Source organism: Sciurus vulgaris (assembly GCF_902686455.1).
Source record: "Sciurus vulgaris genome assembly, chromosome: 12".
NCBI lineage: Eukaryota > Metazoa > Chordata > Mammalia > Rodentia > Sciuridae > Sciurus > Sciurus vulgaris.
In genome coordinates, this window is record NC_136473.1 from 73,352,243 (window position 1) to 73,374,678 (window position 22,436).

At 41.2% G+C, this 22,436-nt stretch overlaps 1 protein-coding gene across 2 annotated transcripts in view; it reads left to right on the forward strand.

Moving 5' to 3' along the window:
* KCNH1 (potassium voltage-gated channel subfamily H member 1) overlaps positions 1–22,436 on the forward strand; it is a 441,214-nt gene that overhangs the window by 187,593 nt on the left and 231,185 nt on the right. For both annotated transcript variants that reach the window (XM_079107602.1, XM_079107603.1), the window contains exon 7: positions 18,034–18,463. In XM_079107602.1, the coding sequence (XP_078963728.1) occupies positions 18,034–18,463 (430 nt within the window). The remainder of the gene's footprint in view (positions 1–18,033; positions 18,464–22,436) is intronic.

Sequence of the window (22,436 nt, forward strand, 5' to 3'; positions counted from 1 at the left end):
GACTTCATAAGCAGAGGTTTATGCTGGCTGCCTGGGCATTGGAGCAGCTCTCGCCAAGAGGTCAAGGAAGAGTTTTGAAGTGAAAGACAAGTGGGGAGTTGACCAGGTGAAAAGCAGGAGTGAGGAGAGTGAGACGAGACATCATTTCAGTTCTGGGGACCAGCCTTATGTGAAGGAGGTAGTAAGACAGACCAGGGCACATCTGAGAATTCAAGTCACTGAGTGAGCATGTCTGAGAGGGGAGAGGAAGCAGGTCAGGGCCCCATCCTCAATGCCATATGAGTGAGGCTGGGAGGTGGGTGAGAACAGTGCAGATAGAGAATAGGATGTCAGATTTGCTCCCTTGTTCATTCTGTCTCTTGTGCTGTCACTAAAGCGCCAGACAATGTATCTCGGCATGTCAAGTCAGATGAGTAATATAGGAGTTTCCAAAACCAGAAGTATCTTGGTGACTGTCTCCCTCAAAAACAAGTGCCCTGGTTTTTTTGTAACAGTGAAGCAAATGGGAAAGGATTTCTGATTCTGAAACATGGTTTCTGCCTCTGGGGTTTTCCTCCGGAGGGCCTGGGCATCTTGCCTCCTGAGGCCAGCCGGTGTGCCTCTAGGCTGCCAGGACACCAGCTGTCCCCTAAGTACCCCAGAAAATACAAATCATGCCTCTGGCCACCAGGAACATGCTTGGACCTGCAGAAGGTATAAAATCTGGCTTTCATGGTTCAGTATCTTGAAGACATTTGCAGAATTTAATGAAGGCGGAGTGGGATACTCTTGATGAAAGGGCTTTGTGAACTATTAAGTGGTAGGTAGATGCTGTGTATTTGTTCACCAAGGCTTGTGGCACTGGCCCCATCCTGGGTGCTGAGGACAGGGCAGTGCCCAGCAGGACAGTGTTCACATCCTAGTGTGCCACAGGGTCCACAACATGAAACTTCTAGAATGCTAGTGGGCTAGATGCTTGGAGAAAAAGGAACCAGAGAAAGGGGAAATGCTCTGTTGGGTTGAAGGTTGTAATTTAAATGGAATGTCAGGAAAGGCCTCTTGGGAGAAGGTAACATCTGAGAAACAATCCAGGGTGAATGAATGAGGGATATTGGAAAATCCTGCTGGGAAGGATTTTGGATCTCCTCCCTAGAGGAGGCTCTAGGAAGGCGCTTTGTTATGACTCTTCCTCTTTCCCTGCTGTGGCCTGCTAGCCACTCTGAGCTAGGCAGCTTGAGTTTGAGCCTGGCTTTACCATGTACTCAATTTGTCATCTTGGATGCATTACTTAATCTTTCTGTGCCTTTGTAAAATGGGGACAATAATAGTTTCTACCTTACAGGAGACAATTTAAATGAAGTCATGCTTGTAACATGTGCTTGGCACATGGAAAATGCTAAGTAATCATTATTAAATTTTTTTGAAGCACTACAGCCTAGAGACCCAAACTGGTATTTGTGCACCAATGTTTACAGCAGTTTTATTCGTAGTGGTCAAAAGGTAGGAACAACTCAAGTGTTCATGGATTGATAAATGGGTAAACAGTGTGGAATATGTACACGATAAAATAATATTCACCAAAAAATATTTAGACATGTGTGATAACATGGATGAGCCCTGAAAATGTGCTGCGTGGAATAATCAGATACAAGAAGACAAACATCCTATAATCCATTTTCATAAGATACCTATAACAGACCAATTCTAGAGACCAAGTAGATTCAAGGTTACCAGGATTGAGAGAGGAGAGAATGGGGAGTTATTGTTTCAGATATTGAATTTTAGTTTTTGAAGATGAGAATATTCTGGAGGCGATGGTGGCGATGGTTGTATTTCAGCCTGAGTGTTGGGCTGGGGATTGTAGCTCAGTGGTAGAACACTTGTCTAGCATGCATGAGGTTCTGAATAATACAAATAATACAAAAGTTCTTAATGCCACTGAAATATTTGTTTAAAATGGTTAAAATAGTCATTTTTTGTGTGTATCTTAATGCAATAAAACATAGTGCAGCCTTGTTTTCTAGATTTGCCATATGGAATGAAGTACAGTCTGGAAACCAGGGTTTTTGTCTCAGCTGTGTCATTTTCTGCTCTGTGTCTGGAATGAGTCACCTCTGTCTTTTTCTGTAAGATGCAATTTTCGGGCTAGGTGTTCTCTGGGGTCCCCTCCTGATCCCAAGTTGTATGAATATGTTGTGTATATATTCCACACACAACTCCTGAACCGAGGTTTATGTCCTCAGCCCTCCATTTAGATCTGGGCTATTTAGCTGTCCCACCCATTGGCAGCTTCCTTTGGCCATCTGCTTTCTGGCCTGGGGAACTGTAGCTCTGTTTGCTTGCCTGGAGGGCCTTTGCAGCTGACGATTCTGTTCTGTACAAATATGGGATCGTATTTTAGTGTCACCAGGAAGGGATTTAAATTGCCATCCATAAATGCATCATGACTTTAAAAAACATTTCTAAATAGCACTGCTCTTGCCACCAGCACTCATTTGTAGGACTTTTAATTTTAACTTTCCAAACACTGTCTTTATGAATTATTGTACTAGAGCCTCATCATAGATCTGGGAGTGAGGTGGGAGCTGGGGGACCTGAGAGTGGCCCCAACTAGGCCTCGGACTTTCAGGTCAGTCTCTTCCCCTCTCTGGGCATCAGTGGCCTTGTCCGAGGTTGGGCAGAGAGTTCTTGGAGACTCCTACTGCCTACTTGTCTTCAGAGGGGAAGTGATTTGGATAATAAATCGCACTTAGAGCTGAGGCAGGCTCCCTGGGCTTGATATGTGGGGGTAAACCTGCATATGCTAAGTCCCCCCAAATGTACACAAGGTACTGCCCTGGCTAGTCCCAGGAGGCCACCTGGCATATCTGCAGGTCACCTTTTAGGAGCTCACAGTTCTCAATTTGTACAAAGACAGTAGCAATGGAATCTAAGCTTCTTTGTGGCATTCGTCTTTGGGAAAGGAAGGAAGTATATATCTTTATTCTATCACAGTTTTTAATTTTTTTTTTCCATTCTGCTACCTGCAATGTGCACATAGCCTGCTCACTGCTTAGAAACACAGACTCATCAGTTTTTACTCCAGTCAGGTTGCCTTCAGGAGAGTATTTTCTGAATGATTGTGAGAGTAGGCTGGCTTGGCTTATGTTTTGGGAATAGCCTTGGAGAGTTTGATTTCATTGTTCATTTTTAAAAGTCTGATTGATTGTAATCAACACACAACACAATTCATCCCTTGTGGCTGCTTCTCTAATAGTTAATTCATAAAAAATTCATATTTGTATAAAATGGAGAGAACTGTAATATCCTATAGATGTGAAAATTAAGTGAATTAATGCATGTAAGACTAATAGGACTGCTTGGTTTATTGCAAGTGCTTCATCAATTATTGTTGTTATTGTTGTTACTTAGCAGGATTAGGCTGACAGGTCAAGGTCTGTATACAACTTTCAAGTGGTGTGTTATTTTAATAATTTCTAATCATTATAGTCAATGATCTTTTAAAACAGTTAGAAATGCAAAAACTTAGGGATAAATGGTATCGTTGGTTTCTCTCAGTCATCCTGGGTTTCTCGATACCCTTACCAAATCAGATTAAGCTGATTGTTACTTCCCACAGGGCTGTGTGCATCCAGAAGCAAATGTCCAGGATTTCTGCCCACTTTCCTGCAGCTTACACAGCTGCTATGGTTGAATTTGCTTCATCGAACTTCGCTTGGTTTGCAACTTTTCAGAAGGGATGGTTATATTCCCTCTTGATTAATCCTTATCTAGAGGCGACTACTTTCTGATAATTCAGCTCTTTTCGCTGAGAAAGTAGTTTCTCCTTTTGTGACTCTTCTTTTTAGCTTGATTTTTTTTTTTTGGTACCAAAGAAGAGAGTAAGTTGCCATCACTTGGTACCAATAATTAATACTCAAATAAGTGTTAACCTTATATATAGGCATTTTCCCATGGTGGAGAAGTGAAACTCAGAGATGTATTGGGGAGATGCATTGGGGTCACAGAACTAGTGAAAGTATGTCAGATGGGGCCTGACAGCCTGTGGATCGAATCCTACATAAGACTCCTCATGTTGGCCTTGTTTTTCTAATCAGAAGATAATTTCTTCATATCTAATTTCTCAGAGTTGTAGCTATTGGTTATTTTAACCCACACAGAATGGTGACTCTCTTAACTTCTGTTTCCAGAAGCTTTAGAACTGTGTATTTACTGGAAGCCTCTTAAAGGAGCCATAATTTCTCTTTAGGACATTTATAGAGACTTATCCTCAGAAGGCCAGATGGCAGTAGAGTGGAGCTCTGTGCATGCCCGTTGCTTCAGGGAATGGAAGAGTCTGGAGTGATTGTTGGTTCATCAATATTCACTGCTGAGGAAGGAGGACTGTCTCTCAAGAGCTCTAAATCCATTTGTGATGACTGAACAGTGAAAACCGTGAACAGCATGAAAGACAAAACACTGACCCTTTCCCAGTGGGAAGAGGATCCTTATTGCCTCACACCTAGGACCCTGTGCTAGGACCATACTGAGAGTGTTCTCCTCCCTGGCCCTTTCTCAAGCATACCAAGAACTGTCATGGCACACCCTGGCATCCTCCATCAGATCCTGCTATGGTTTCCCTGTGGTCCCTAAGAGGTGTGCCCAGTGGTTTGATGAACTCTTTTCCCAAGGGTGCCCTGCCACCCAGAGCTTTGGTTTACTCCCTCCAGATGAGCTGGTCTCTGGGCATGAGGAATAGGTAGCACCCTGCCCATAGATCCCAGAGTTTTGGGCTGTTGACCATGTCGGGCTCCTCAAATTCCAGGGAACATTTCCCATATAAAAATTGGCTACTTGAGCCTTCCCTTTTCATCCTCCAGCTCCCCTTTGGAGGCCTGTACCACAAATTCCTGGTGCTTGTTAGAAGCCTACACATTTGAGGGCTTCTATCTTCTTAAAGCTTCCTCTTGGGAAAGGATGAAACTGGTGGATTATGTTTGGGGAGTGTGTGTGTGTGTGTGTGTGTGTGTGTGTGTGTGTGTGTATTTTAAAGCCAAATCAAACTGCATAGAAAATTGTGCATCTCCCCTGCTTTCAATAGAGAGTGTCAGCTGGGTATGGAGGTAAAAGCCTATAATCCCAGCATTCAGGAGGTTGAGGCATGAGGATTATAAGTTTGAGGTCAGACTGGGCATCTAAGTGAGACTCTGTCTCAAAAAGGGCAGGGGATGGTGGCTCAGTGGTGGAGTGCCCCTGGGTTCAATCCACAGTAGCTAAATAAAGAGTGCTATTGCTTCGACCAGGAGGTCTTAGCTTCTTCCTTGCTTCTTTGAATTTTACTAATCAAAGTAATGCTCTCCTAATGTCCATGTGGTTTTGTAGCAAGAACTTAGGTCAGGGGAGTGATAAGTGGACCTATATTCTACTCAGGTTCCAGTGCCAAAAACACCTACAGACCTGACCCTCATGAAAGTTATTGGGATTTTAACCTACATCAGACCCTGACCTGCTGTCTTCTCTGAGAACTTAAATCAAATTAGCCTAAAGTAAATTAAGGGCACAGCTAACTCTACTTCAATGTCAGAGTTGTAGGACACAACGTGATTTGATTGCCTCCTTCAGTATGAGAGAGAACACATTCAAAACTACTTGGATTCATTCCACTTTTCTAGAAGAAGAAAACCTTGAGATTAGTATTCTGAGATGATGGAGATGGAGTTTGATAGAACCAGATTCTTTATTCATTATCCTTTGGAATGTTTTTGGCCAATATAAAGATTTCAATTTTCAGAAAAGCCTGGTAGTTATATCATCACTGAATACACAGTTTGCTTTGTGATTTTAATTGTAAATAAAAAGTAGATTTTTTTTTCTTAATTTTTTATTCTAATTAGTTACAAATAACAGTAGAATGCCTTCATGCATTTGAATAAATCATCCATAAATGGAGTATAATTTCTCATTTTTCTGATTGTATATGTTGTAGGATCACATTTGTCATGTAGTCATATAAGCACATGAGGTAATAAAATCTGTTTTATTCTACTATTCTTTCTACCCCCATACTCCTTCCCCTCCCTTCATTCCCTTCTACCTAATCTGAAGTAACTATTCTTCCCTCAAACAACAATAAATGTTGGTAAGAATGTAGGGAAAAAGGTACCCTCAGACATTGCTGGTAGGAATGCAAATTGATGCAACCACTATGGAAAGTAGTATGGAGATTCCTCAGAAAACATGGAATGGAACCACCATTTGACCCAGCTATTCCACTCCTTGGTTTATACCCAAAGGACTTAAAATCAACATACTAGGGTGATGCAGCCATATCAATGTCTATAGCAGCTCAACTCATAATAGCTAAACTATGGAACTAACCTACGTGTCCTTCAACAGATGAAAGTAGATTATTTTTAAGTGATTATTTTGGACCTTCCTTCGATGATTATTTTCTATGGAGATGCAAATAGGCCTTCTGGTAACATGATTGGATTAAACAAATGGAAGGAAGAAGATTCCAATTTTGGTTAAAATCTCCCATTACATGCAGTAACCACATCCTTTCCCTATATGTGACCAACTAGACTTGTTAAATGAATGAGAAGGAAACTCCCTTTGTATATAGCCATAGGATTTACACCAATTCAATTCTATGATCACAGCTAACTTGTTTGCTGCTATGTTGTGGTTTATGGACTATTTTCTCTCTGGTCTGATTGTAGGCAATGTGAGGGCAGGGGAGTGAGTCTTCCTTGTTTTTCCATCACTGGTAGCTCTTGGCTCTTCCTGTCCTAGGTTTTCAGAAAGTGATTGCTGAATTGAATTAAACAAGCCTAAAGTAAAATGTTGAAACAATGGAAGGGAAGCAAATTATATTTAGGCTTCAGTGAGTAACTTCCAATAAAATCTGGTAAACCAATTGATTCCATTATGCAGCTGAAATGGTCCTGCAGTTCTCTGAGTGGTGGGATCTTCATGGAACATTTATTCTTGAAGTCCTCTGTTTTCAAACAAACAAGCCAATTTCTGTTACTAACGTAGTAAATCCTTGTATCAGTGGTCTCCAGAGAAAACAGAACCCACAGAATATAGATGTATATAAGAGAATCTATTAGATTGGCTCACTGGATCACAGAGGCTAAAAAAATTCCATGATGGCTGTCTGTACACTGGAGGGTCAGGGAAGCTGGTGATGTGACTCCATTCAAGAAACCGGAAGCCTCAGAATGAGACTGATGGGGTGGCCCCAGTCTGAGGCTGAAGACCTGAGAGGTGCCTACTTAGGTCCCCTCGTGCAATTCCGTGTCTTAAGGCCACAGGAACTGGGTCTGATGCCCAAAGGGCAGCAGTAGAAAATTCATCTGCTCAGGAAGAAAGAGTGAGAGAAAAAAGAAGCAGGTTTCCCCCGTCTGCTTTTTTTGTTCCTTTGAGCCCCTGACTTATTGGATAATGCTGTCCACATTCAGGGTGGGTCTTCCCCACTCAGTTCATTGATCCATATGCCAACTTTCTCTGAAAACAACCTCGCAGACATACCCAGAATTATACTTTACCAGTTTTCCAGACATCCCACTATCTAATCAAGTCAACACCCTAAATTAACCTCACTGTCCTACTAATGAGATCACTGAATTGACTACTATCACAACTTCTTGTCAGTTACCATTCAACAAACATTTATGGAGCATCTTCAAGGAGCTAAAACCCCAAAGACAGGAGTCCTTAGGATGAAGGATCAAGTGCATAGGTTTGGGAGTCAGTAGATCTGGGTTCAAATTCCAGTTTTGCCATTTTTAGCCTGTGCAATTCTGGACAAATGATATGGGGAATGGGTTTCTTCATCTGCAAACTGGGTATATAATATGACTTCAAAAGGTCATGATGATTAAGAGATAAGGCACGTAGTCTTCACATAGGAAGCACTTGATAAATGCTAATTATTCTCATTGAAGGTGAGCTTCCTGACCTCAGGGGTTTTCAGTCTAACATAAAGACAATGCTGTTCCTGCTTCAGGATGTTTTGTACTTGCTGTTCCCTCTGTCTGGAACACCCTTCCCTGAGATGATCTCACAGTCCTCATTCTCCTCCCTACCGGGCCTTGGCTTCAATGCTAACATCTGAGTAAACACCCTGTTTAAGATGGAACCCCACTTCCTGGCATTTTTTTTTTTCTGCCCCATTTTCATATTATAACATGGTATTTATTTTACTTATTATAATTGCATTCATTGTCTGTCTCTCCCAACTGAATGAAGGTCTAGAAGGGTGAGAATTTTGGTCATGTTTGTCATTGGTCTATTATTCGTGCTTAAAAAAGCTGTGTGTCTCTTACTGGGTATTATTAGCTCACTGAGTATTTGTTGAAAGAATGAATGAAGATCACAGGAGCTTAAAGGAAGGCCCACCCAGCTCTACCTGTGGGTGTCAGGGGAGGCTTCATGGTGAGGTGACTGTTTTGACTCTTGGACCAGCAGTTCTCAACCTTTCTTCACGTGCAGAGTTGTGTTACTAGGTGTGACCACTGTATCATAGTCTCTGAGATGCTACCATATCTCTGTTCCTTTCACTATAGGTCCAGAAAGCAAATAGATTTTAAATGGAGGCGTGATACTGTTACTTGGGTAAGGTGCAATCCACTCTAACATTTATTTTAAAAGGTAAACTAATTGCATACTTTATGCAGTGGTAGTTTTTGGCGATAAGTACCTTGTGACTCATCTGACCACAGGGACACTGAGGAATGTTTTGAGGATGGGAGGGAGTTTTCCAGACAGACTACTGGAAGGATTGTGTTTGAAGGAGAAGAAATGACATGAGTGAAGACAGGAGGGCACAGCATGACCATGGGACTCTCAAGTAAGTTGGTATGCTAAAGCAGAGGCTGCCTGAGAGGGAAGCAGGAGACATGAGGTTTTGGGGGGGGGGGGCAAATTACAAAGGACCTTGTTTGATAAACGGATGGAATTTTATCCAAAAGACAGTGGGAGATGTTGCCTAGTGGTTCAGAAGTGGTGCAGGACTTTGACCTGGTGACAGTAGAAACAAAACTCTGGGCCAGTGAACATGCAGGCAAGACTTTCACTAGGCTGAGGTTCAGGAATGAAAATCAGCTTCAGATACATCTCAGAGTTGGGTTTTTCTTTTCCTGTGAGGGCACTTTAACTCCAAAGAAGGCATGGTCAGCCATGTGGTAATTTTTCATCCAGCTGTGTCATCTGTATAAACATCTCTGCCTTGAGAGAAGGATGAGTTGCTGTAGCTGTTTGGCCAATACACAGGTGGGAAGTGGAAGAGAGCACAAATCTTGGCAAGTGACAAGTTAAGGGCCCTGGGAATTTGCCACTTTGATGGCCCCCTAAATGAGTTTTATCCTTTATTGTTTGTCCTGGGAGAATCATGGTAGGAGCAACCTGGCCCGTGATGCACCTGGTCTCTGAAGCTGATGTGGTCGTTTAATAAAAAAAACTTATATTATCTTTTAATGGCTGTCAGGCCAGAAGGTATAGGGATGCATGTGCTCTTTGTCCCTTGGTGGTCCTTGATGAGTAGGGATGTGTTGTATTTTTTAAAATTTTATTTAATCATAATTTTTTTAATTAAAAAAGTGATAAATTCACTTGGTATTATGTTCAAAACAGTGAAAGTCTCCTTTCCTGGGTCTAATCAATATCTCTGATATTTTACGTATATTTCTGGAGATACTGTGTGGATTGACAAGAACATAGGTTTATTCCTTGTTTGTATTCAAATAGTGGCAAACTCACCCATTGGAATACTGATAGGCCTTAACATCACCCTTCTTAACAGACCATCCAGCTGAGAGATGCTTGCATAACCAACTAGAATGATGACAACTGGTTTTCCATTTGAGTCTCGGAGAGCCTTCTCCAAGTGAGGGAATAGAAATGGACTGAGGGTTAGAAGTTCCAGGCCCATGGGCATGCCAGTGACATGCCTTGGAGGGCTTAAGGTCCGGAGAAAGGTCTGCTTGGAAAGATAGAATTATAGGTCATTAGTGAATAAATGGTGGTTAAGATCACCTGAATTGATGCAGCTGTCCAGGGAAATGAGGAAAGTTAAAAAGAGAAGGCTGGGAACAATTAGATGTAATAGGAGTTGCAGTGGGGGTCAAGGGAGAAGTCTCTATTCCATCTTGTTTTGGTAGTCAGGACTCAGGTCTGGCTAATAGAAGAATGTTCTCAAAAGGATATTAGACGCTCTCAGGAGTTTTGGAAATACCAGGAAAACTTTTGGAGGCTATGTAGCCAAGAACTATGCCCCAAATCACATTGCAAAGCTAATAATGTGAATATTTCCACTGATGCTACCACTGGACATGAGTCAAGATCCCACCATCAGTGACTACTGGGTACCACTTGCATGACTACTACCTGCTGCCTCTGGGAACTGGTGGTGCAGCTATGCTTTAGCAGAAAGAATGTTTTGTTTTCTGTTTTTTGGCCAACATTATTATTTGTATTCTTACATTCTTTACTCTTCAGTGACTGATACGAGTGTCATTGATGGGCCAATCCATTCTAGGTCACCTGCTTGAACTATAGCAGCATGGGAGGGTGGAAAAGTGAGTACTCTGGCATCCCCAGCTTCTGTGGTGGGAGATCAGCTCCACTTTGTAAGATGGTGATTCCCCAGACACAGGAAGGCATGTAGACACTGTGACCACAAAGAATTTCGAATGTCCATTAACAGGTGTCAAAGCCTGAAGGTATAACATTTAGAAGGTCATTGGTAACCTTAGGGAGAGTAGATTTGGGGAAATGGTGGAAGTGGGCATCTGATTGCAGTGGATTGAGAAATGAGTGGGAGATGAGCAAACTGAGCCTCTTCATGTTGATTCTGGTTTCTGAATGATTAACAGAAAGTTGGGGGACCAGTGGGCAAGTCTCAATGGTTGTTAGGGTATTGGGAAGAGAGCACCTGAAGTGCTGGAATTTCCATAGTGTCTACTATGATGGGAAGGGAAGTGGAATCTGGAGAGTGTCAATGGTTGTGGGGAAAAGATGAGCAACAGGGACCAAAGAAAAGCCAAAGAGTAGCAGGATGGGAGTGTGGGAGGAAAGGGAGGTTGTAATCATAGTGCAGAATGCTGGTGTGTCAGAGTTGAGATGTGGAGTGTTTCCTAGTCTAGTGATGATATGGAGTAATGGTGGAAGATCATGGCCATGAGCTCAAAGAACAGTGGGTTGCATGTGTTTTCCCCACTGACCTTACAGTTGTTCAAGCTGATGACTAGAGATGGATGGGAGAGCCAGGCACAATGATCCAAGAATGAAAGGCAGGGGCTGAGGAGTGGATGAACAAAAGAACTAATGAAAATGTTAAGACCAAATTCCGGCATAGTTCTAAGCATTTGACAGATGTTACATATCAATAATCAGAATGCAATAATGAGTTGGTGGTATTGCTGGATGGCATAAATCTTAAAAGGGGAGAGTTTTTATTGGCTAACTAAGCTGATTAATATTTTTCTTAGTTATATGTAAGATTAGGATTCATTTTGACATAATTATAAAAGTATAGAATATAATTTGCTCCAGTTCAGTCAGGCCCCAGTATTTCCTCTTTATCTCTCCGCTTATGTTCCTTACTGCCTACTTTTCTGATCTTTCTGCTCTTACAGTTTGTTTTTAAATTACTGTCTTGTGGATATATATGATAATGAGATTCACTATGGTATATTCATATATAGACAGGAAATTTAAGATTCATTCCATTCTTCCTCCCTTATTCTTTCCCTCCATTTTCCCCTCAATCCCCTTGTCCTACGCCCCTTTTTGTTTCTTTGTTTCTCCCTTTCTCTTTGTCCCCCTTATTTTGGACTAACTCCTGCATATCAGAGAAAACATTTGACCTTTGAGTTCTTGGGTCTGGTTTATTTGGCATAGTAGTATCCAGTTCCATCCAATTTTCAGCAAATACTACAGTTTCATTCTTCTCTATGGCTGAGTAATGCTTCATTTTGTATATATACCACATTGTCTTCATCCATTCATCTGTTGAAGGGCACTTAGATTCAGTTCATAGCTTGGCTATTGTTAATTGTGCTTCTATATACATTGATGTGGCTGTACCCCTATACTATGCTGATTTTAGATCTTTTTGGATATATACTGAAGAGTCAGATTGCTAGGTCATATGATGTTTCCATTCCTTCTTTTTTATTTTCCATATTGCTTTCCAGAATGGTTGCACTAATTTGCATACAACAATGTATGGATGAGTGTACCTTTTCCCCCATGTCCTTACCAACATTTATTATTATTTATATTCTTAATTGCCATTTCTGGCTGGAGTAACATAAGCTCTCCAGGTAGTTTTGATTTGCATTTCCCTAATTGCTAGAGATGTTGAACTTTTTAAAAAATATATATTAATTGGTCATTTGTATTTTTTCTTTTGAGAATAGTCTGTTTAGTTCTTTTTCCCATTTATTAATTTTTTTTTTTTTGGCATTACATTGTTTGAGTTATTTGTATACGCTGGATATTAATGCCCTGTCTGAGGAGCAGGTCGCAAAGATCTTCTCCCATTATGTGTGTTTTCTCTTCATGCTCTTGTTTACTTTGCTGTGCAGAAGGTTTTTAATTTGATGCCCTCCTACTTATTGATTTTTGGCTTTAGTTATTTAGGAGTCTTGTTCAGGCAGTTTGTTCCTGTGCCAATACATTGGGTCTACATTTTCTTCTAGCAGTTACAGAGTTTCTGCTCTAATTCTTAGGTCTCTGATCTACTTTTGAGTTGACTTTTGTGTAGGGTGAGAGATAGGTGTCAAGTTTCATTGTTATGGATTTCCAGTTTTCCCACCACCATTTGTTAAAAAAGGTGTGTTTAAAAAAAAAAAAAAAACTTTTGGCACCTTTGTGTAGCATCAGATAACTGTATTTACATTATCTCTGTGTCTTCTACTCCATTGGTCTTCGTGTCTGCTTTGGTGACAGTACCATGCTGTTTTCGTTGCTCCAGCTCTGTAGTATTATTTGAGCTCAGGTATAATGATGCTTCCAGCTTCACTCTTTTTGTTTAGGATCGCTTTGGCTATTCTGAGTCTTGTATTTCCATCTGGATTTTGGAACTTTTTTAGTTCTATGCTTTTTCTAGTTTTGTAAAGAATGTCATTGATACTTTGATGGGGATTGCATTGAATCTGTGTAATGCTTTTTGGGAGTATGGCCACTTTGATTACATTGATTCTGCCTATCCAAGAACATGGGAGGTCTTTCCATCTTCTAAGGAGGTGAGATTTTTCTGAGAGTACCAAATATCATATGTTTGGAAGATTTGAACTTGAAGTTTGAAAACTCTCAAATCTTAACTCTGGAGAACAGGGGAGAGAAACGGAGACAGTGGGGTGCCAGGGGAAAGCCAGATTTCAACTAAAGCATGAAGGTAGATGGAAACAACCCACAGAGATGCTCAGGCTTAGAATGTTCCTCCATGTGAAGGTAGATTCTAGAGGACCCCAGGGAAAAGCTGAGAAGAAGGCCTTCAGCTGAAGGATGCAGAAGAGTGGTCATATGTAGGGTTGAAAACAAGTGTTTTTTTTTAAGGCTACCTGCAGAATTTGTTAGGGATGCCATTGTATCCTGACACACACCTGGAAACCTAGTGGAACTGTGCAAGAACCAGAAAATTCTTTTCAATAACACATGGTCACCAGTCTCTGTCTTTTAGGTTCATATCTATGGCAGGGGAAAAAAAAAAAACAAAAACAGAATTGAGCAGAAAAATCTGAATCTGGTTAGATGAGAAGACAAGGTAAGTAAAACTTGAGTGATTTATTTAGGCTGAACAATTAGGTGAAACTTGATAGCTTTCACATGAATAAGCCTGATGGTTGCTAAGTATCCATTTAATCTGAATTGTACCAGTATTACTAGAAGTAGGGTTTCTTAGATTTTAAAAAATTTCCCTCCAGTTGTAGTTATTGGCCTTCAGGGGGTGAAGCTCAGAGTCTCACTGTCCCTTCATCCATGTCCACTGACTGGAAATTCTTGGTTCTTCATAATTTCAAGGTTGGAATATCTGGAACTATTTGAAATGTGAGATGGGTTTTTCTGATGCAAGAAATCTCTGGGGAAATGTGATTATTTTTTTCTACCATATGGTGTTGTCATGTTTTTAGCATACTAAAAAAAGTTTGGAGTATTCTGTTTTATTGCATCTGTTTAGCTTCAGGAAAGTAAGGGGAAAACCCCAAACTTAATAGCTTGAAATACTTTTAAACAGCTAAAATTCCAGCTGTTAACTCAATAAGAGAACTTATGCAACCACTGTGTAATAGTCATCAGTGGAGACAAACACCACAATGAAAAAGTCCTTGTTTGATATTGTTCCGGAACCTCCTTAAAATGAGAAAGAAATTAGTTATTCTCTAGTAACTCTTCATTCCACTTTAGAAAATGTTCAAGATCTTTTTTTTGAAAGGCACTCTGCTCTAGCCTTTGTGTGGTATCTTAAATTTCTGGGGACTCCCAAAGCAAATGACCACAAACCAGGTCCTTATGCAACAGAATCTGTTCTCTCTCAGTTCTGGAGACTACAAATCTGACATCAAGGTACCAGCAGACTGTGGGGGAGAATCTGTTGCATGCCTTTTTCCTTTTTATCTTCTTTCTGATTTTTTTCTTTTTGTGGTTCTGGAGATTGAACCCAAAGATGCTCTACCACTGGGCTACATCCCCAGCCCTTTTTATTTTTTGAGACAGGACTTAACTACATTGCTCAGGTTGGTCTTGAACTTGTGATCCTCCTGCCTCAGCATTCCAAGACACTGGGATTACAGGCGTCTGCCACTGTACCCAGTAACTGTATGTGTTTTTCTTCTGATGCTGCCAGCAATCCTTGGCATTTCTTGACTTGGAGACACATCACTGAAACTCTGTACCTTCGTCTATGACATGTTCTTTTCCTTCTGTGTCCATCTCATCTCTTATAAAGACACCAGTCATGCTGAATTGAAGGTCCACCCAACTCCAGTATGACCTCAAATAACTATACTCAAAACGACCCTATTTCCAAATGAAATCACATTCTGAGTTTCTGGGATAGACATGGATTTTGGAGGGAGACAAAATTCAATTCAATACAGTGGGCTTCTAAAATGAATAGCAAGTGACTTCTGCTTTTAGGAAGATGTGGTTCCTTATGTAGTTAGGGAAATGGGACAGGAAACCATCATGCAAAGCAGTGTGTTCAAGTAGTCATGGGTACAGAACACGAGACACAGGGAGTCAGTGAGAGGTTATGACTTCAAGGTAGTCACTGAAGACTTCAGGATGGAGTTAGTGCCAAGCCTATAGGATGACTTATATTAGCTGGCAATGACAGGACAGCAGAGCATTCTGGGCTAAGCGGGCAGTCTGAACAGGCTCAGTGATACCTTTGTGTACCCACAACACGGGATGCTGTGTATCTGGAGGGTGTGGCTAGAAGTGGTGGTTTCAGGTACAGTGGTTTCCATTGGGAAGGGATGGAGAAGGGACAGGGGATGAAATGAGAAGGAAGAAAGAAGGGATGATGAGAGTCTCTTCATTTATCTCCACTAATGACCATTAGAGAATGGGATCTCTGGGAGGCAGGGGGAAGGGTGAAGGGGAAAGGTCAAGGGGAGGTCGGATGACCATTCCTTCAGGGATTCTTGAAGACAGAAATATTGCTTTGAGTTGAATAGGAGTGAAGAAAAATGACAAGGCAGTTTTTGCCCTGGTGATAAGTTCTGTTTCAGAGCTGAACTGCTTTGAAAGATGATTGCAGGGACCTCCTTAGGAGGAGGTGGAGGGTAGGTGGTTGCTTACGTGACGTTTGATTTCTGAGTCATCAAAAAGGCTCGATTGCCTCCTGAAATATCTCCTTCATCTAGACTGCAGGTACTTTTAATTCTACTACTGGAAGTTGGTTTCCTAAGGTTTTCCCCTCTGTTGGAATGCAAATGCCCTCTGGAGATGGGCTATCTACTCACCTTTATCTGTCTGTCGTCTCTTAATATGAGGGATTTTCTTTCTATAAGGGAGAATTCAAGAAAAGCACATGGAGGAGAAAAGGAAAAGAGACCCACGGGGGAGGGATAGTGGACATACCAGTGGTAAACTAAGCCAAGCTAACTGACCCTGAGGACATAGTCCCTTGGTCAAGAAAAATCCTTTATGATTCTATGTCCAGCTGTTTATTGCTCTGTGTTAGACAAGAAATGATGTTTTAAGTTTTATGGCAACAGAACTGTTGTGTATTTGTTTTTTTAAAAAGGGCAGTAAATTCCACCTCTCCCACCCTCACCTCCACAAAAATAATTTGTGTGGTAACCTGATTCATGGTCTGTATTGGCATGGCTATGCTATGTAAGATTGGTTGTGTTCATGTGACAGAAGGGCTCTGTACTTGTCAGAAAATACTAATGCTGTTTCAGTGGCTTATTTAGAGGTTTTCTTCCTGATTCACATCACATTATAGTTCACAGGGACCAGGAAGGGATGTTCCACATAGTCCTTCTGTACCCAGGCTCCTTGCATGCTGTAATTGCATCATCTCCAATATATAGCTTCAAGATCAAAAAGAGCCTTACTTGTAAGGCACGCTGGAGGAAAGAGAAAGCATACCTGGGCCTGGATGTGGACAAACAATTTATCTCACTTTCCATCGGTAGGAACTAGTCCCATGGACACAAAGATGTCCCAGAGACTGAGAAATATTATTTAGCTATGTGCCAGAGAGGAAAGGGCCTTGCCAGGGTCACAGGTGCATCAGGAAGTGTTCATACGTTTTCCTTCTCTCTGTGATGTAACTTGACCCTGGGGTGGGGGTATTGTCATTAGAGGACAGTGGACAAGAGAGAATTTCAGTGACCTAGAAATTGTCCAGTGTTTAGAATAGTGGGAAGTCATTCAGTTCTCTTGGTGAAGGACTTGGATTTTTGCCACGTAAGGAAGAACAAAGTCTTAATTCAGAGAAATTTGTTTTGTTCTCTTGTTTATTTGCTTTTAGGGGAAGATGGAAAAAGTTGAAGTTTCCTTTGTATACATCTTGGAATCACCTCAGAATAGGAGTTTTGGAGTTTTAAGTGGTGTGGCTTTTATAATGTTTCATTTCCCTTTGGAGATGAGAGTATGTTCGTGTTTGGAGAGTAAGAAGAAACTTTGTAGTCCACCTCCTTCACTGTCCAGGCAAGGGGACCGAGGGGTAATGGAAGGGTCACATTCATAGCATATGTGGGTCTTGAACCCCGTTTTCCAGATTTGTGCTCTGGTGGTGTTTCCCACCACCATGCTGTTCGATGGAGGGCTTCTATGTGGAGAACAGACATGGCCTGGTGTGGTTGGTGAATACCAGCTCAAAAGGGAAGAGGACTGACTAGCTAAATCCAAGAGTTTTCTTCTAGCACTGTTCCTCAGTTGATAATGTTTTAGTAGATGGTGTTTGTCTGTACAGTTCCTGGCCTGACAGAAATGACATAGTCTTTCAAGAATTTATAACTTTTCTCAGATAACAATCTCAGTTCTTTATTCTTCTCAGCTGTTTCTTTAATTCATTTTAATTTTTTCATGGTTCTTAAATACCTTTTTGCTCATTATAAAAGTAATGATATAGAAATGAAGTATATGCAAGTCTAACAAATACATATCAATATATTAAAAAATTACTTGTAATTCCATAACTTGACAATGCAGCATAACCACTTTGTTTTTGGTGTTTCTTGACCATTTCGTAACACGTATTTGTATGCCTGTGCACAATGGAATGAGATTGTCATACTGTGAAATACGAATACTATGCAACCCTTAAAAATTGTTTAAAAATAAGTAATGATGTACAAAGATACTACCGTATTGGTATACTTTGGCACAACATAATTCTTATTCATTTGCTTTTTAAGGGAAGTAGGAAAGAGCTAAGCGAAATCCCCATACAATACACTTTGGAATAAAATTCTAATTTTAATTTTTAAGGGTTGCATGATATTGTATCTCATGGAAATACACTATGCTTAAAATGATGGCCCAAGTGGGGAGGTGGGAGGGCGTACTATCTTCCTCCCTGACCCTGTGTTCCTCTTCTAACAGGGCATCAGCAGCCTCTTCAGCTCTCTGAAAGTTGTTCGGCTACTCCGTCTTGGGCGAGTAGCCCGTAAGCTGGACCACTACATTGAATATGGAGCTGCCGTGCTGGTCCTGCTGGTGTGTGTGTTTGGGCTGGCTGCACACTGGATGGCCTGCATCTGGTACAGCATTGGGGACTATGAGATCTTTGATGAGGACACCAAGACCATCCGCAACAACAGCTGGCTCTACCAACTGGCAATGGACATTGGCACCCCTTACCAGTTTAATGGGTCTGGCTCAGGGAAGTGGGAAGGTGGTCCCAGCAAGAACTCGGTCTACATCTCCTCATTGTATTTCACCATGACCAGCCTCACCAGTGTGGGCTTTGGGAATATCGCCCCATCCACAGACATTGAGAAGATCTTTGCAGTGGCTATCATGATGATTGGCTGTAAGTATGACAGTGCAGGGATGGGGTGGTGGGACATACTTTTTGGCCCTCACTTCTGTTAGGTGGAAGTAGGTCAGTGGCTATTGTGTCAGTAGGATGGGGAGAGTTAAAACAGTGGACAAAGTTGTTGTTGTTGTTGTTGTTGTTTTGTTTTTAAAGACTAGTTTTACAGTTTTCCTGGTAATGAAAATAGTGCATGCTCACCGGAAAACAATTTTGGAAAATGTAAGAGTATGAAGTACAAAATGAAGACTATTCATAATTCTAACTCTGAGATAAAGATAACTGCTATTACTTTTTTGATGCTTTTCCTTATAGACTATTTTCTGTGTATATCTGTGTATATCTGAACACATAGATATCAATTTTTATAACATTAAGATGAGATCATGTTACCTGAATACTTTAAATTTTCTTATAACCGTGAATTATGGAAATCCTTCCATTACTTTTTTTTCTTTTTAATAAAAGGTATACAACATGTTTTGCCATATATGGTGATTACCACAGTGAAGCAAATTCACATATTCATCTTCTTGCTTAGTTACCTTTTTTCTTTCAGTGTGTTCTTGGAATTTACTCTTAACCAATTCTAACATTCATTGCAGAATTAACTATAGTTGCGCTATGCATGTCAGTCTGAACACAGCTCTAGTTCTGCACAGTTCAATAGAATGAGAGAAAGAATATGAAAAAAGAATACAAAACATTTCATTCTTTTAAATTGATATATGTCAAAATGATAATACTTTCAATATATTGGGTTAAATGAAACATTGTATTATAATTAATCTTTTTTATCCTTTTAAATGTGGCTCCTGGGAAAAATTTTAAATCTTACTCCTATTGGACAGTGCGAGTCTAGACCAACATTTTGGATATCTGCTAATAGTGGATAAGTTTTCCAACTCAAAACAACAAAACAAAAATAAAAACCCACAGATACACAGAAGAAGAAGAAAAAAACCCTATTTAATTGAGAAGGGAGAGATTAATGGAGTAACTCTAGCTTTTGAGGCATGCATTTAAAATCTGAATAATTGACCCACTGTCCGGTGGGTAGCTGTTTCTATTGTGAAGTTGGAAAGTCACCTTGGGCTACAGACAACAATGAAGTCCCTTCCTTAAAGGGAGACTTAGGTAGGAGGGCCCCCAACTGGGCTAGAAAGAGCAAATGAACTTGAGCAGATTGGACTCACTTTGAATCCACCAAGTGCTCCCCGTGGATGCTTCAGCGACGGATTGTGACATGGGAGAGGGCAGCCCCTGTGAAACATCAGTTTGGACAGTGGTCTGTTTACACGGGGGAGGAGGACTCGTGGGCTCTGGTTCCAGGAGGCAGAACCTGCTTTTGCTTGTTGTGCTCTGTTATGGTGGAGTTGATGAATTAACTGTTAAACCAACCAGAGGAAAATCTGGGGCTTCAGTTTATCCAGCTGACTGGAGATAGAGCATCCGCTCTGTGAGTGGATTTTGTTACCCAGATTGTCACATTTGCTGCTTGCCCACCTCCTTTCTAGCAACTGCCTCATCATGTCTAAGGCAGTCCTTTCATAAATGCCCTCGCTGCAGGGAGGGTTTGCCTGAGCGTATTTACAGAATGTGTCTAAAGGGGTAATTGATTGTGGGAAGCAGGGAAGTGTCTGCCAGTGGAGCTTTTGGGTTTGCTCCTTACTTTAAAATGGGTTTTAATGGAGATGATTGCCTGGCCATGGGAAGCAGCATTAAGGATCTGTGGGGGGCTAATTACTTCAGTTTAATTAGAACTTGAGGTGCTTTCTCTTTTTGTAGGGAAGAATTAAAGACCTTTATCCTTCTAGAAGGGTTTTAGCCTTAAAAGCCATGAGCCCTGACTAGGAAACAGGTGCAGTGTGTGTGTGTGTGTGTGTGTGTGTGTGTGTGTTTCTCCTTTAGTGCTGGTGATCCAATCCAGGACCTCATGCATGCTAAGCATGTGCTCTATCACTAAGTTACACCCCTCACCTGCTGGCAGCATTTTTATGAGCCTTGGGGTACCCAGTAATCAACAAAATGCACTATATTTGGGACAAGATTTCCTTCTCTTAGTGGGGAGATGAAATACTTTGTCAATTGGTGCACCTCGTTATCTCCGTTACAGAGAATTTGTGAAAAGTGGCCAGTTGGAAAATGGGCCCCATTTCATGGGCTCCCCCAAAGACTTTCAAATACCAATTTCCCTGCAACTTCTTACCTAGAAGAAAGCTCTGGTGGCATATAATCAGAATAAGCAATTTATTTTTCTCCCCAAACCAATCTTCTATGAAGAGCATAATATCCTGGGTATCCAGGGAAAATCTCAATTGTTACCACCTCTTTTCTTCTCCCACCTTCTCAGAATCAGAGATGTTTGCATTTCTTAAGTTTTTTTACAGGTATAATACACAGGTAGTTGCTTCTGCATTATGTAGCCGTGTGTGACATTTAGTTAAGCATGGTCTGTTTAACACTGTTTCCTGCTATTTGTCGGGCACTGTGCTAAGTGCACTGTGTGGACTCTACTGCTTATGACAACTGTATACATTAGAGATTATTATCTTTGTTTATATGGAAATGGAGGCTCAGCAAAATTAACACGATTTCTCAAGATTGTGGGGCTATGAACAGGAGAGGGCCCAGATCTGAACACCTCTCCTGAGATGGTGATGGGGTAACAGCACAGATGTTGAGACCTGATGGAGCAGTTTAACGACACAGGTTCTAACAACCTCTCCATGTTTACTCACTGACACATTGAAAATTCTCTCTGTAAACTTTAGCAAGCTAGCAGCTTCTTCAGTGGAAAGTTTTCCTATGCTTGTTTGTAGTTGTTGTCGTTTTAATTTAAGAACAAGATTATGTTACAGGCTCAGGGGACCAGGTGCTTAGGAAACCAGCCATTTTTCAGCAACCTGTCACTTATGGTTACAGCTGTTCCACTTCTCGTGTGACACACGTCTGACAAATTCTTGTGCTAACAAGAAAGTTATTGCACTCTGTGTAATGAGTGGTAATTATCCTTGTAAACTCACATTCTCAACGCCTTTGTTCAGGACAGCTGCTGATGTCTTGTTGGGTTGCCAGGCTTCTTCCATCTTTCTTTGCCTGTGTGTACACATGTGAACACTGACCTCCTTCCTCATGGTATAGAACTATACCAGAATGAAGATGGGGAGTATTGGCCACAGCCTGCATTTACCCTAAGCTCTGTGCTGCCTCTCTCCAAGGTTACCTTGGCAGCCCTTACAAGGTGGAAAAATGATCAGGACCTGTGGACTTCTGAAGTACTGGTTATATTATGATTTTTTTTCCCTCTTTACTTTGAATTTTACATGCCATGATAATAGTATGTCCTTGATAATAGTGTGTCCTGTCTATTTGGTTGCAGTGTGTATTAGCCATAATACAGATTATCCAGTCTTTCCATTGCTTCTCCTCAGCTCTCAACATCTCATTACAATTTAGCTTCTTCCCCAGAGGATGCCAGGAAGCAAGAAAACTAAATATTTGCAAGCTAGTCCACCTAGCTCAGTTGTAGTTTAAAAAAATGCATGCATAAGAGGTAAAAACTCTTGGCTTAAAAGAGTTTTTTTCAATTAGCCGTGGGAGTAGGTAGTCTATGGTGTTTCCAACTCTCTGGTTTTATTTGAGTTCTAGTGTTGAGTGTTGGCCTCAACCAGGAGGAGCAAATCAGCTCTTGTCCTGACCTCTCTGACCTTTCATTTTTTTGGCGGGGGTGAATACTGGTGATTAAACTCAGGGGCACTTGACCACTGAGCCACATCCCCAGCCCTATTTTGCATTTTATTTAGATACAGTCTCATGGAGTTGCTTAGTGCCTTGCTTTTGCTGAAGCTGACTTTGAATTCATGATCCTCCTGCCTCAGCCTCCTAAGCTGCTGGGATTACAGGTGTGCACTGCCACACCTGGCCTCCCTGACCTTCTGATGTGGGTCTGTGGTGGTCTACAGGGCTC